At 48.0% G+C, this 15409-nt stretch overlaps 1 protein-coding gene and 1 pseudogene across 1 annotated transcript; both read right to left on the reverse strand.

The window, feature by feature from the left end:
- Positions 1 to 3857: 3857 nt before the first annotated feature.
- Positions 3858 to 4518, reverse strand: LOC124675988 (low molecular mass early light-inducible protein HV90, chloroplastic-like). Its single transcript, XM_047212076.1, has one exon. It carries the CDS (start codon positions 4485 to 4487, stop codon positions 3963 to 3965), a length of 525 nt encoding a protein of 174 aa, XP_047068032.1. The 5' UTR covers positions 4488 to 4518; the 3' UTR covers positions 3858 to 3962.
- Positions 4519 to 6312: 1794 nt separating this feature from the next.
- On the reverse strand, positions 6313 to 7243 carry LOC124674442 (annotated as a pseudogene).
- Between the last annotated feature and the right edge of the window lie 8166 nt (positions 7244 to 15409).

Raw genomic sequence — 15409 nt, forward strand, 5'->3', positions numbered from 1 at the left:
TTGCAGGTCTCATGTAGCCTCTAGAAGAAAAAGCAACTGGAATACATCATTCTTAGTTTCTACTGAGAGAATGATCCATGTACAGTGCAATGTTAGATAATAAAAAAAATTAGATGATCAAGATATACTCTTGGTAATCCAGCAGGCTTGACGATTGATATATTATCTGCCCATTGGTTAAAAACCTACTCTACTACCATTTCTTAAATTACTCTTAGGCATTTTCAAAGCATATTTTTTCCATTACATTATATTAAATTTTCTTAATGTCAGTTAAGAATCCCGCAGCAACGCGCGGGGTATCACCTAGTTTTTAGGATAAAACAAAACATGAAAGCCTTGTTCATGTCGTATTCTGCAGTCCTGGAGTCCATTGTGAATTCTGAAGGCCTCGCCCCGACTTTCCTTTCTAGAGCAGAACGGCCAGATCCATTTAATCACCACGTAAAAAAAAAGAGGAGAAAAAGGCATATGTTAGCTAAAGAAAAAAAAAAGCCCAAGAACAATCCCACCAAAAAGATGTACGCTTCGGCTGTTCCTCCTTCATGTCTATGAAACGGCCGCGAGAAAAAGCTTCAGAACTGCCTCTAATGGCACTCTTCTCTCCCAACGCCGCATATGCCATCCCTAGATAGGGCATTCTTTGTCTCGGGGGCCAGGGCGGCCGCCCCTCCCACCCCCCTCAGGGCCGGGCCTGTACGTATGATCTGTGTTTTGGTTTATCTGACTTGGTTTCTAGCTTTGATTCGCCACTTGTTTCTAGCGTTAGCAAAGAAGAAGCGCCCGGAGGTACACGTAGGTAGAGGTACCGGGATTGAAGTGTGTATCAGGTGCATGCACGCACGCAAATTCAGCAGCTGGTGCTGACAATGCCGTTGCAAGATCGAGAGAACCGGTAACTACCGGTCATCATCCCACCGGTAGTGGCCTCGGCGCCTCGCCGATTCGTTTTATATAAAGATAATATGAAATTTTACCAGGCGGCGGCGCGGTGGCCTGGACGCGTGCAGAGCAAGCACAGCCCTTGGAAATCATCATAGGCGCCGGCGACACGCCCACTATGCGCCGCCCTCGCTGCCACCTTCCTCCCGCCGCGGCGACCCCTGGCGCGCTTGCGGGTGACATGGGAGGGCTCCTCCCATGGCGCATCGTCGTCTTCCTCCTCGAGCGGATCATCGGCGTCGTCCAGCTCGTCAAAGGCCAAGCTTTCCTCTTCGCGGCAGACCATGGACCGCATCTCCCTCGCCCTGGACGACTCCGGCACCTCCGCGCGCGCGCGCTGCACGCTCGCCGGCGAGCGCATCCCAGTAGGACCTTGGGGTATCCTCCGAATCGGAGCCGCGCCCCCCGCGCCACCGGTCGCTGCGGCCACGCGGGCTGGCCTCCGGGGAAGGAGAAGGGGATAGGGGGTGGGTGGGGGTGGGGGAGACGGCGGTGATGCCATGGCCGTCGTGGAGGTTGGCGGGCTGGCCGGACGCCGACGCCGGCGCGGCGGCGGCGGGATTGGGTTTCTCACCTCGAGCTCTCCGCGGGGCTCCGTCCGCTCTCTCTCTCTCTCTCTCTCTCTCTCTCGCTCCGTCCGCGGGTGAGAGGCTGGCGCGGCGGGGCCTGCCGCATGCGCCTAGATGCCCGCTGTGCGACCAGGCTGTGGAGACCATGACACACCTGCTCACTGGGTGCTCGTTCTCCAGGGTGGTCTGGTACGAGGTCCTCTCGTGGATCCGATCGACCTCAGGACCTCCCACGGCAGAGGGCGACTTCGCGGAGTGGTGGTCGCTGGTGGTGCGGACTGCCCCTCGCCAGCTGCGCAAGGGCACTTCGTCGATAATCATGCTTACGGCGTGGTGGATATGGAAACACCGGAATGCTGCGGTCTTCGACAATGCACTTCCCTCGGTGACGTCCCTATTCAACGACATTAGGTCCGAGGCGCGTCAATGGGCGGACGCGGGAGCCCGGGGTGTTCGCCAGCTCCTCCCCTAGATTAGTTTCTTCTCTTGGGTTGAGTTGTAAGGCGTGGTGTGTGCCCTCTCGGGGGTTTGTACATATAACTTTGTTTCTATCAATGCATCGAAACGCAAGGCTTTTGCATTTTCGCGAAAAAAATTTACCACACTTTCTTTTCAATTTTGTAGATATATATCATATGAAGATGATACGCACTAGATATAGAAAGAGAATCTGGCACGAATCACGAAGGGGTGACCGGTGGATGTGTATCCGGTAGTTAGCGGCTCCGTTAGAATGGACTTTCTGTTGCAGATCGACATTGTCATCTGTAAACAGTTCACGGAACAGGTTCTCTCGAGAAATCGATAATCTGCAATTGTACATATCTTTGTTTGATATTCTTTTTCGTGGAATTTTTCCAACCGGGCTTTTTTCATGGATGCTCGCAATTTATATGGGTGAAAGCATTCTAGAATGTCCTTTTAATGGGAGATGATAGATCTCCTCTCTCGGATATATATGCGCATAGTACAAGGTGTGTGCATTTATATGGGTGAATGTCTTATCATTTGTAATGTGTTTATCAAAACAAAACTGCTAGATAAGACAAATGGATGTAAGTTGTACTTCACTCTTCCCTTTGCACCTTCCATTCACCAGTGATTGTGCCATCCACGGATATACATCCACGAATATACGTTGCATGGGATGCAGGATATCACCGCAAAGGTGCCGGACATTGCCCACCGGACGAGCAGGCCAGAGGAGATTCCGGATGTGCCCGACGGCGGATGGATCCGACCACATCCGGCAGGATTTACTCTTCGATCTATACTTCTGGGCCAATTCCTACAAGGTGTGACCAGATCTGGCGTTGGAGTATAGGAGGACGAGCAGCCAACGTATCTAGACATGGCGGATGCGCTCTCTCTCGCAACGGGACAATGAGCGAGAGACCACTAGGTCACCTAGAGCGTTGCCATCCCGTATCGTTCAGATGCAGGGAGAGAGTGAGGATGGGGTTTCCGTCAGGATTAAGTGTTGAGGGAATGAATTTATCGAAAAGGAGGTCTTTGCAGCACCGTGTTCATTGGGACATATATTTCAAACGGAGTTCCAAAAGGAGGCTTGTTAGTGATATTTCGTACATATAAATTTCATTGTCGCCTCCTATGTTGTCTCCGCGGGTCTGGCCCATCTCGCGTAGGCCTCCTTTGCCACGCGTAAAATTATTCAACCGTGGCACGTATCGTTGTCGTTTCCTTAGAGGGATGTCCTTAGTGACAATTGCATAGTTATGTATTAGTTTCCCTTATTCTTTCGCTAGAGAAAAAAGGAGAATAAAGTGGTTCGTTTTTACTTGGTCAAATATCACACAAACACATTGCCCTTGACATTGATATTCATAAAATAGAAAATTAAGTTAAACAATATATGCATAAATAGACGATATTCATGGGTATTAACTATTAAGCTACTAGGATAGTTGTGCAAGCACATGTTAGGAAATGTGTATTTTTAACTTGTACTAGCACACGTAAGAAGGCTTACAAGAAAGAAGACTTATGAATATAGTTTGTTCCGTAAGATATGAATGTCCATCTTTAAAAAAAATGTAAATATAATACTCACTCCGATTCATATTAATTGACTTCAATATGAATATATCTAGAACTAAAATGTGTCTAGATACATCTATATTAGAGTCAATTAATATGAACCTAGCATCGTAGAGAAATGAATGTGTCAAACATATGTAGAGATACGAGAAAGAAGACTTACGACTACAGCATAAACCGAGAAACCGTTGAAAAAGACATAAAGAAAATTCATACGACTATAGAAAGCGTCGAGTGAGAAACAAAGCCACATCAATCTCGAAAAAAGAAAAACAAAGCCACATCCGATAGTACGAACTGTTTTTGATTAGTGTATATGAGGATCAGTAGTAGCGACTGTTACATGTCCTAGCTAGATACAAGTTGTGTTATCCGGTCGACAACAAAATAGGTTTACACGTTAATGAAGGGCGCGCCCGTGACGATCTCGGTGGCGGCGAGCGCAACGAGGCCGAGCATGGCAAAACGGCCATTCCAAAGCTCGGCATTGGCATTCATGATGGCCCCGGCCCTGCCCTCGGCGCTCTCGCCCTGGAGCAGCGGCACCAGCGACGCCACGGACAGCACCGCCACAGTGTACGCGAACCACGCCTGGCCGGTGCCGCTGCCCAACTGCGACAGGAGCCCGTCGCCGCGCCCCGCCTCGACGGCCAGCGCCGTCACGAAGCCCACCATGGCGAGCCGCCCGTTGATGCGCTCTGGCGCGGGGCCACTGAACGCCAGCGCGTCCCAGATCGAGGTCCCCGCCTTGGGCTTGTTGGTTGGTGGAGCGCTCGGCTCGTCGGCCTGGGCCCTGACGACAGCGGCGCGTCGGCGCAGCGCAAGAACCGGGGAGCAGGCAGCGAAGCGGCCGCCTGCTCCCTGAAGCCCAACCGCGGCACCGGCGAACGAGGTCATGGCCATCGTCATGGTCGCCATTAATCAGCAGCTCTAAAAATCAAGCTCGAAAGTGCAGTTAAGTTGCAGGAGGGTGATGAGCAGCTCCCTGTGTTGTCGAGATGATGTTGCGCGCTGCTGTGTTGCTTTTAGTTCAAATGAGCGGGTGCAGTTTATATAGGCAGCTGCTGGGTAGTGGAGAACTGGAGATTGAGGAGTGAGCAGTGAGCTAGCCCGCGACCATGGAGGTGGCCGGTGATCCCCATCCGTGAATCGATCAAACCCGACGTGGAGCGAGGCAGGCCCTGTCGCCCTGATACGGCTAGCGAACGTGGACGTCAGGGGCACCGTGCGTGCAGATTGCAGAGGGCTCCGGCAAGGGCCGGGGAGCGGCATCATGATACGTCCGACGAACGGCTGGTACGTCTGGGCCCACGTGGCAGACACCACATGGAAGCGCGAGGAGAGTGGGCGCTAGACATACATATGATCTGCGTTTTGGTTTATCTGACTTGGTTTCTAGCTTGATTCGCTGATTCGTCACTTGTTTCTAGCGGCAGCAAAAGAGAAGCACCCGGGGTTACACGTAGATAGGGCTACCGTGATCGAATTGTGTATTAGGTGCATGCACGCACGCCAACTCAGCAGCTGGTGCTCACAATTCCGTTGTAAGATCGACATTGTTGACTGCTCTATAAATAGTTTACGGGAACAGGGTTCTCGATATGTCGAGAAAAAACTAGGTGCATCAACGTTGATAGTCTACATGTCTATATAAAATTATATATGCATATATTTCTTTCGGATATTTTGATAACGGTTTTGCTATGTCTCAGTCAACTGAGATTTTCTTAAATCTAAGTCACTTACAAAAATGTGCATTGAGTTGCATTTTTCTGTTAAAAAAGTGTAATTGCACTTTTCTGAGAGAAATGTGTAACTGAATCGAGTTGCACTTTTTTTTAAATTGTAGTTGCACTTTTCTGAGTTGACTGAGACTTAAAAAAATCTCAGTCAACTGAGATATAGGCACACCCTTTTGATAATGCAGAATGTAACTTGTATCTTCACGAAAATATGTATTCATGATGAATATAACGATGCTCATTTAGATCATTGATATGCTAGCTCCCTACAAATATTGTCAACAATAAAATAAAGTTTGACTTCTTATAAAACACAAAGATACTTTAAAACCCCGAGGAGATACGCATATGTACATAATCTTTCTTCTTTTTCTTCTATCACTACACTTCTACTTAATCTTTAATAGACTATGAGATTTTTATTTATACTAATACTAATATAATGTTTGTTTGAGTTTTAGGTTTATGTCCTAGATTTGACATGGATGCTTCCATTTTTTAGATTTATTTGAGACGTTCCTGACTTCCTGCAATGGTCTTTTAGACTATACATAGATCTGCTAACTCAATCTCTCGGATATGCCCACAAATGGTAAGGTGATACGATCATAAAGGTGAGTGTGCATACTTGTATGTGAATATCGGTATTTGTATTGTGTTTCTTGGAACAAAAATACATGGGAAAATGATTGGAAGCAAGTTATATTTCATTCTTCCTTTTTGTAGTTTTCATATATATATTTTTTTGCATAAAAGAATGAAGAAGAGGTGACTCTCAGGACATATCACGGGTGTTGTGGGCACCTCATCATTCGAAACGTTTAAGCATAGGTATTTTGGCCTTCTCTCTGAAAAAAGATAACTATTCCCTTTGATTTTAAATTAGTTGGCGTGACTTTAGTTAGATTTAGATTTATTATAGACATGTTTCAGTGTGTAGGTTTATTTGAGTGTGTAACTTCCAGCATCTATTCCAAGAACCTTAGATCCGCAGTTCAATGTAGAGGAAACAAAATTCATTCAGCCACTATTTCTAGATTCCGAAAAATCTTACAAACACATCCATGACCGTACCATAAAAAAAATAAGCTAAGCATACGAGTTTACAACTTGCCTCAGCATGACCATCAATATGTACATGCACGTACGGGGTTCGTAACACTACTCTAGCTTAATTAATCTAGACGTTGACAAAGGGCGTGCCGGTGATGAACTCGGTGACGGCGAGCGCGACGAGTCCGAGCATGGCGAAGCGGCCGTTCCAGAGCTCGGCGTCGGCGCTCCAGACGCCGCTGGACTTGCTCTCGACGCTCTGGCCCTGGAGGAGCGGCACCAGTGACGCCACGGAGAACACCGCCGCGGTTGTCAGGAACCAGCCCAGGCCGGCGCCGCTGCCGGCCTGGTCGAGGAGGCCGCCACCGCGCGCCGCCTCCACGGAGAGCGCCGCCACGAAGCCCACCATGGCGAGCCGGCCGTTGATGCGCTCGGGCGCCGGGCCGCTGAAGGCGAGCGCGTCCCAGACCGAGGGGTTAGCCTTGGCCTTGGGCTTGGGTGCCGCTGGGATTGGGGTCGGGGTCGGGGTGGAGCTCGGGGTGGAGGTCTCAGCGGTCGTCTCCTTGGTCGGATCCATGTCCGGCTGCAGGGCACCGTGAGTCAGCACAGTAACACGCATAATTAAGAGAACAAGTTCTGATGGCAGAGTCTGGTAACGAGAAGGCTTACCTCGGTCTGGGCCCTGACGACGAGGGCGCGCCGGCGCAGCACCACCGGAGAGCGGACGGCCGAGCGGCCGACGACTGAGGCACCGGCGAAGGAGCTCAAGGCCACCATGGTTGCCATTACTCGTAGCGGTGAAGAGTGCACGGGAAGAGAAAGAAAAGCTAACAGGAGGAAGTAAAGAAGCAGGTAGCAAGAATCGACTAGATCACACTTCGTTGTTGTATGCTGTGTTGCTGGGAGTGGTGAGTGAGCGGTTTTATAGGACAAGGGGAGGAGCGATCCCGTCCGTGAGGAGGTGGCCGGTGGCCGCGGCGGTGGCCACGTCGGCGGGCACTCCCCAGCCGTGAACGGGTCGAACTTGTACTGCAGTGAGAGCCAGGTTAGGACGTGGATGTCGAGACCACCATGCAGAGAGGCTCCGGAGCTCGCCAAAAAGTGCGAGGAAAAGTGGCACAAGTCTACTCCACGGACGGCGGAAGAATCCAGAAAGCACAAGACTGGGGATGCGTGGAGGACGTCCAGATACTTGTGCCATGGCCGACGTGTCAGCACCCGCGTACAGCCGTGGTCGAGTTGTATATCAGCGTAGGTGCGTATACAATACCTACATGGAGAAGCTGGACGTGAAGATATTACCTACTAGAATGTACTGCAGCAACAACCTCGGCAAGGCGCTTTTGCCAGCTCGGAGGCTCTCTAGTTTCGGTGGAGTTAGCTTCCACCTCTGCGTTCCAAGTGGTTTCGTTCCCGGTGGCGCAGAGGTTGACTCCGGTGAGATTCGTCGCGGTGAAGGTGAAGGAGGAGCTGGACCTGATCGCATTTGCGTTTTATTTCGAGGTCCTTGATGTAATTTGTAAGGGTTAGTTTGTAATTTCTCAGTTCTTTCAGGCTGTAAAATGTACCTCGCTGCTGATAATATGAAGCCCTAGGTCCTTCGGGACCTTTCCTTGTTCAAAAAAAAAACTAGAATGTACTTCCTCCATCCCACGAAAATATTCTAAAATTTGTCTAAATTTAGATATACCCATACAATAACCAGCATCTAGATACGTTTAGATTTTGATAAACCTCATATAACTTTCATGGAACAGAGTGAGTATTTTGTTTGTTAGAAATTGCTTCGGATTTGCACCTGACTTAAGTTGTAAATTAGATTGTACTACCTCCATACCGGTTTACAGGGGTATTACACATTTCGAGAAATAATTTTGACTACAAACTTAGTCAACAAAATATGAAAAATATACCACAAAAATTATACCATTAGATGATATTCAAACGAAGTTTCTAATACTATATTTTTATGATATATATCTTATATTTTACTGACCAAATTAGTAGTCAAAGTTTTATCTCGAAATACATAATGCCCCTGTAAATCGGTATGGAGGGAGTAACTAGGATTTATTAACTGCAAGTAAGGTTGCACCTGAAATTTTTCAAGTGAGGCTACAACTACAAAAATTGCCTTCTACGCGTTAGATTTGCATCGTGACCCATGCTTTTTTTTTTGAAATATAACCATCTATTAATAAGAGCCAGCAAGCCGCCTCATTAAAAACCTTCCAGTCCCCTTCGGTACCCTGGTAAGGAAAAGAGTGCGTCTGAAACTTGCTGCTCTGAGTTCAAATAGCAGTTACATCATTTATCATGCTCGGAAGTAAAAAACTAGGGGGCTCATCGTCCCAAATACAATCAAGACGATTCTCAAAACAGAACCTAGCTATCTCATGAGCCGCCTCATTAGCCTCCCTTCTGCAATGTTCGAAGCTGATATTAATATATCATGCCGCCAGGATTCTACAATCATCGAAAATGGCTGCCGAGGACGTGGCAGAGAAACCTCCATCATTCATAGTATCAATCACCTGAGAATTGTCCGACTGGATAATGTATTGATTTCCTCCCAAGAATTGTGCTGCACTTAGACCATCTCTTAACGCATACGCTTCAGCCATAAAGGGATCAGCTACAAACAATAATTCTTTACAAGTTGCATAAATAAATTTTCCGGTGTAGTCCCTTACCACTGTTCCAATACTCCCTCGACCTTGATCCTCATCATAAGTCTGCATCAACATTTATTTTCAAAACCCCTTCCATAGGTCTAGCCCAGGATTCCTTCTTATTTATGATAGTATGCTTCTTTGCTTTCCAGAAATTTGTGGCTAACACACCAATCGACATTGCACTTCGATGTATAATTTGAAGTGCTTCTCCATGAGTAAAGTGTCTTCTTTCCTACCATAAGTACCATGCTCCTGTCAAAATCAACTCTGGTAGACCAATGTTGTTTAGAGAAGAACATAAACCAAGATTTAAGATCATGTGTTGAATAACCATTGAGCCAGATCGTTCAGTTAATGAACTAGTTATAGTATCCGCAATACCCAGCTGTTGCCATACTTTCTGTGCACGCTAGCAAGTAAAAATCATATGAAGAATGTCTTCACAGTGAGTTTTGCATATTGGGCACTAGCTACTCGTCCCTATGTGCCGGTTTGCCAGGACTCCGTAACACGGTATCAAACCATGCAGTAATCTCCACCCGAAAATTTTAATCTTTGCAGGGAGTTGAAGGCGCCACAGTTTCTTCCAAACATCATCTCCTCTAGATCCCCCAATATCCATCACATTCGGATTATGTCTACCAAATTGGTATTCCCATTCCGCATGATACGCAGATCTCACTGTAAACAGCCCAGATTTTGTCCAATGCCACGCAACAAAATCCTCGATCCCTGTCGGAGACAGTGGTATTTCAAGGATTCGTGTTACATCTACTGTCCAAAAAATTTGGCGAAGTAAATCCTCATCCCACGTTCCGGTGATAGGGTTTATCAAATCAGCCACCGTTTGAAGCATGATATTACCTCTCGGAGTATACACCTTCCGCGTTGGGCTCGTAGGTACCCAGGCATCTTCCCAAATATTAATTTGGTCTCCTTCTCCAACTCTCCAAATACATCCACGCCTCAAAGTTTGAATGCCATAGAAAATACTCTGCCATGTATAAGAGCTTCCACTCTTGAGCTTTGCATTCAGCAATTTACCATCTGGGTAGTATTTTGAGCGAAGAACTCTTGCACACAAACAATCGGATCTTGCATCAGTCTCCAACATTGTTTTGCTAGCATCGCTGTATTAAAAGTATGCAAGTCTCTAAAACCCATCCCCCCTTTCTCCTTCGGTATACAAAGCTTCCACCACGCCAACCAATGCATCTTCTTATGGTCATCGTCGTCACCCCACCAAAATTGCGAAATAGCATCAATGATTCCCTTACAGATGTTTTTTGGGATATTGAATACTGTCATCGCAAAAACTGGTATGGCTTGGGAAATAGCCTTAATCAGAGTCTCCTTTCCACCCATAGAGAGTATCTTTTCTTTCCATCCACTAATAATTGCTTGGACTCTCTCCACCAAATATTTAAAACAGTCACTCCTGCTTAGTCCCACCATTGATGGCAAACCAAGGTATCTATCATTCAAAGATTCTGTCCATATATCTAGAATTTCACAGACTTCGACCCTCCTTTCAACTACTGTATTTGGGCTAAAATAAATGCTGCATTTGTTAGGACTAACTAGTTGTCCCGAACTTGAACAGTACTGGTCTAAAATCTTTTTCAGACCTCTTGCATTGTCACCATTCGACTCCATTAAAATTAAAGAATCATCCGCGAACAGAAGATGGGAAACAGTAGGTGCTTCCCTACAGACTTTCACCCCGATCAGGTCACCTGAATTTTCTGCATGAGCAATTAAATTCGATAAGCCCTCCGCGCAAATAAGAAATAAGTATGGTGATAATGGATCCCCTTGACGGATTCCTCTAGTTGGGGTGATCACATCCGTTTCATTTGAATTGAACCGAATCCTATATCGGACTGAGGAGATACAAGCCATGATCAGATTAACCCATCTTGGATCAAAACCCAACCTCAACATCATTTCCTTCAGAAAGCACCACTCAACTCTATCATATGCTTTGTGCATATCCAGTTTAACCGCACACAGACCTTTCTTTCCTTGCTTCTTCTTTATCATATGGACACACTCATAAGCAACTAGGATGTTGTCAGTAATGAGTCGCCCAGGTATAAAGGCACTTTGGTGTTGACTGATCACTTCTGGCAATATTAATTTCAGTCTGTTAGCTAACATCTTCGATATTATCTTGTACACAACGTTACATAAGCTGATAGGCCGGTACTGTGTAATCTTCTCTGCATTTTCCACCTTTGGAATCAGAACTACAACAGTCTCGTTCCATCCATCAGGAATTACACCAGAATTTACTGCCTGGAGCACTTCCTTTGTTAACTCATCCCCAATCAGGTGCCAGTATCTTTTATAGAAAACAGCGTGTAGACCATCAGGTCCGGGTGCTTTCAAATCGCCAATCTGAAAAAGGGCCTTTTTAACTTCCTCTTCACTGAACGCCCTCGTCAGACTTCTATTCATCTCAGTAGTTACCTTTTTTGGGATCTTGCTTAGGACCTCCTCACTGGGCTCTGAAACTTCAGACGTAAACAAAGTATCAAAATTGAATTTTCTCAAATTACTCATACCTTGGGGGTCATCCCATTTATTACCCTCTTCATCAATTATATATTTGATAGTATTCTTTTCTTCCTTGTACTCGCAAAATTATGGAAGAATGATGTGTTCCTCATGACGAAGCCAGTTTGCCCTCCCCCGCTGAACCCAATGGATTTCCTCTTGATCAAGCAATAATTCAATTTTCAACAGAATTTCTTTTTGCTCCGCCGTTGAGTCATCAGTAATAGGGCCTCTCCTCAAACTTTCCAATTCACCTTTCAACTGATCGATCCGGCGCCTCGGGACTTTTAATTCCCTCCAATCCCATTCATGTAACTCCCTATGAACCTCGGCAGTTTTGTGCATGAAATCATGATTTAAACCCCTCGCCTTCGCTCTGTCCCATGCATTCTGCACTATAAGATCCACAGTCTCTTCCTGTAACCATCTAGCTTCAAACCTTTTAATTCCCGGATTAATAGCATGGGTATTTGCTAGGTACTCAGTGTTGACAGTAACAGGACGGTGGTCACTTTTTGTCATCTCTCCATTCTCCACTCGGCAAAGAGGAAACCGATTATTCCACTCACCATTTGCTACTGCTCTGTCCAGTCTCTCCCTTAGACTACCCCTCCTCCACGTAAAGATATCTCTCATGTATCCCAGATCCTCCAAGCCACAGTCTGACAAACAATCCTGGAACCTTTTCATACACCGAAGAGAACGTGGTGCCCCTCCTTCTTTCTCCCAAGAAAATAAGATTTCATTAAAATCACCAAGGAGTAACCAGGGCATATTACTATTTGCATGAAGCTCACGGATGTACTCCCATGACTTATCTTTGTTGTTCCAATTAGGCTCCCCATAAAAAACTGTAAGACGCCAATCTTGGCTATCCTTCACAATTACATCAATGAAATTCTTCTCAATTCTTTTGCACACAATCTTTATTTCATTTTTCCACATTAAGATCAAACCACCACTCCTATCATTACTTTCATGAAATAAAATCTTATCAAACTTTGCCTTCCTCATTAGCTTTTCTGCCTTAGCTTTATCCAGATGAGATTCAGACAGAAAAATCACATCTGGTTTTACTTGCCTCAGTAGCTCCTGAAGCGCAAGAACTGCCCGGGATGTTTTCACCCCCTGGCAGTTCCAGCCTGTAACGATCATTGTTCCCGGCGGTCCTCCTCGAAGGAGGCCGCCGATCCTACAAAAGTGTTGCTTTCTTCAGGTCCTTCCCCACCAACTCTCAATTTCTTCTTATTTGCATTCTTTTGCGGAGTGTTGTTCAGATCCTTATCAGCATTTTCTCCTTCAAACCTTCCCACCATTGTAGCTACTGGCGCAGCCAAGCCATCTGTTAAAGCCAGGGTTCCCGCCCCTCCCAAAGGGGGCGTCATCTGAGAAGAATTAGCAGCTGAACGCTTACGTAGAAAAGGGTTATTTAAACCTATATCCTCATAATCCATCTCAGAATGCTGATTTGTATTTTCAAACCTTTCTGGTCTTCTCTCCCCCTGGACTATAGTTGATCCTCTTCCCCTACCTCGCCCACTGAAACCAAAATCTCTTCCTCCATCACCTCCACCTCTACCCCTGCCTAGACCCCTGCCACGGCCTCTTCCTCTTCCTCCATCTGCAAGAATAAAGTCCCCCCATTAAAAATTTTCTGGATCATGCTCCCCAGTTCCACACTCCTCAAACCAGTGTCCAAGAATGCCACAAACTGCACAAAAATCTGGCACTTTCTCATATTTTACCTGAAAGAATTCCTTCTTCTTATCCCTTGTCATTGCTACGAACCTACTGATCTTCTTATTCACATCAAGACGTACCTTAAGTCGGACATAACTACCGATATACCCTGCAGGTAGCTTTATCTGGACCTCCTTAATCTCCCCCACGTTTCTTGACATGCCTCTAATCACCGGCTCTTTCAGATAATTATCCGGTAATTTGTGAATTTGCGCCCATACAGTGACTCGATCCAATTTGATAGATAATGGGTTAGTAAACCCATCATACTCCTCCATTAGCAGAGCTTGATCTCTAAACAACCATGGGCCATCATACATCGCTTTATTCCAATCTGCCAAACAATTAAACTGGATTGTGAATAGGTTTTCTTCAATTCTTCTCCAAACCACCTCCTTTGCCGGATTCCAAGCCGACCTCATGTCGGCAAACAGAGCGCTCTGGCTAAACCCTAACTTGTTCGTATGAACCTTTGCTATGGCCAACCACTTTGCCTTAATCTCTGATTCAACGACCTCATCCTCCCAGACAAAGTCCTGAACTTCATCGTCACCCAGATGCAATCTACCGATCAGATCGTCGACCGATTCCACGACCTTCTTCCCGCTCCCGCTGGGTTCCGCTTTCTCCATGGTGAGGCAGCAGCCTTACCCTCACGCAGCACACCCTCGCAAGGACGTCCCCGCCGTGTTGGACCTGGTCCAGATCGGCGGCCGGCCACAGCAACTCTCGACGGGAACTCACGTAGCCGCCAGAGGAAAACTAACCCTAAACTTTTCGCCAGGGGAAAACAAACTAGTAACGGTGAGTTGCAACTACAATTTGATGATGTTATTCTACTGAGAATTAATCATACCTCCTTATTAATTACACCTAGATCCTAGACTACGGTCTCTACATATTTCAATCTGAGTTCATGAATGAACATAGACATGGGCTTGACCGCTTGAGCTGTACTGTAGGTTCATTGAGGCAAAACTACGGCATTAGAGGCGTGAGATGGCCCATGCCAAGGCTGGGCATTGCTCGTCTAAGCCTAAGCCTGGTCCATATATACAACGACGGCGGGCCTAAGAGCATCTCCACTCGTCCCCCCGAACAGGCCCCCGGCGAGCGTTTTTTCCATCCGGACGGCGTAATTCGGCCCAGTCGCGCACCCGGTTCCTCGTTTTCGTCCGGATTTGGGCCTAAATCCATCCGGCGATCCCACGCCATCCCCGGCCCCCCGGGGAGCGCTCGGGGACTCCGGACGAAACGAAAGCGCGCGAAACGGCGAGGCAACTTCCCGCGCATCTGGTGGCCCCAACTTGTCGGCGAGAGAAACCGATCGTCGTCCTCATCGCATCGTCTTCCGCGCGCTGTAAAGCGCCTGCCGCCGTGCTGCATTCGCCGGCCACGCGGCGAGTTAATGTCGTCGTCTTCCGCGCACGCATCGTCTTCCGCGCGCACTAAAGGCTGCCGCCGGTCGGCTCGCCGCGGACGCGTCGCATTCCACGCGGCATTTAATCCCCGCGCCAGCCACGCCTATATACGCCGGTCCGATCACCGCGAGGCGTACCCCGTGCTCCACTCTCCCTCCACTCTCCCTCTACTCCCAAGATGGCGTTCTACGACGACGACGGCGCAGCCAACAACGGCTTCCCCCGCCGGTCGCTCCACGCGTGGGAGGGGCACCTCCTCCACCAGGCGGGGTACCCCTGCCCGCCGGACACGAGGCCTCCCGGAGGCGGCTGGCGGCGTTCCAATCCCGCCGCCGCCGCGGGGCCATGCCCTCGACGTCGCCATCGAGGAGGCGAGGATGACGATGACCGACGAGGAGCGCGCCGACCCGCGCCACCACCCCGACAACTACACGCGGTGGAACTCCTACTTCCTCCGGCGGTGGGAGCGGGAGGCGGCGGCCTACGACGGCCCGCCGCCTCCGCCTGCGCGCAACAACGCCGCGGGCCGCCGGCGGTGGTGGAGCGCGCCGGAAAGGACGTTGGCGAACGTCCTCGCGCACATCGAGGGCGGCAACTTCCCGGTGCTCACGATGCCCCTCTATCGGCATCGAGGGCACCGGCGAGCCGCC

This window comes from Lolium rigidum, chromosome 7, assembly GCF_022539505.1.
Source record: "Lolium rigidum isolate FL_2022 chromosome 7, APGP_CSIRO_Lrig_0.1, whole genome shotgun sequence".
In the NCBI taxonomy this organism is placed as follows: domain Eukaryota; kingdom Viridiplantae; phylum Streptophyta; class Magnoliopsida; order Poales; family Poaceae; genus Lolium; species Lolium rigidum.

What these genes read in the sequence shown, in the direction of transcription:
- LOC124675988 (XM_047212076.1), bottom strand. Translation starts at nt 4,487, where the DNA reads ATGGCGACCATGACGATGGCCATGACCTCGTTCGCCGGTGCCGCGGTT.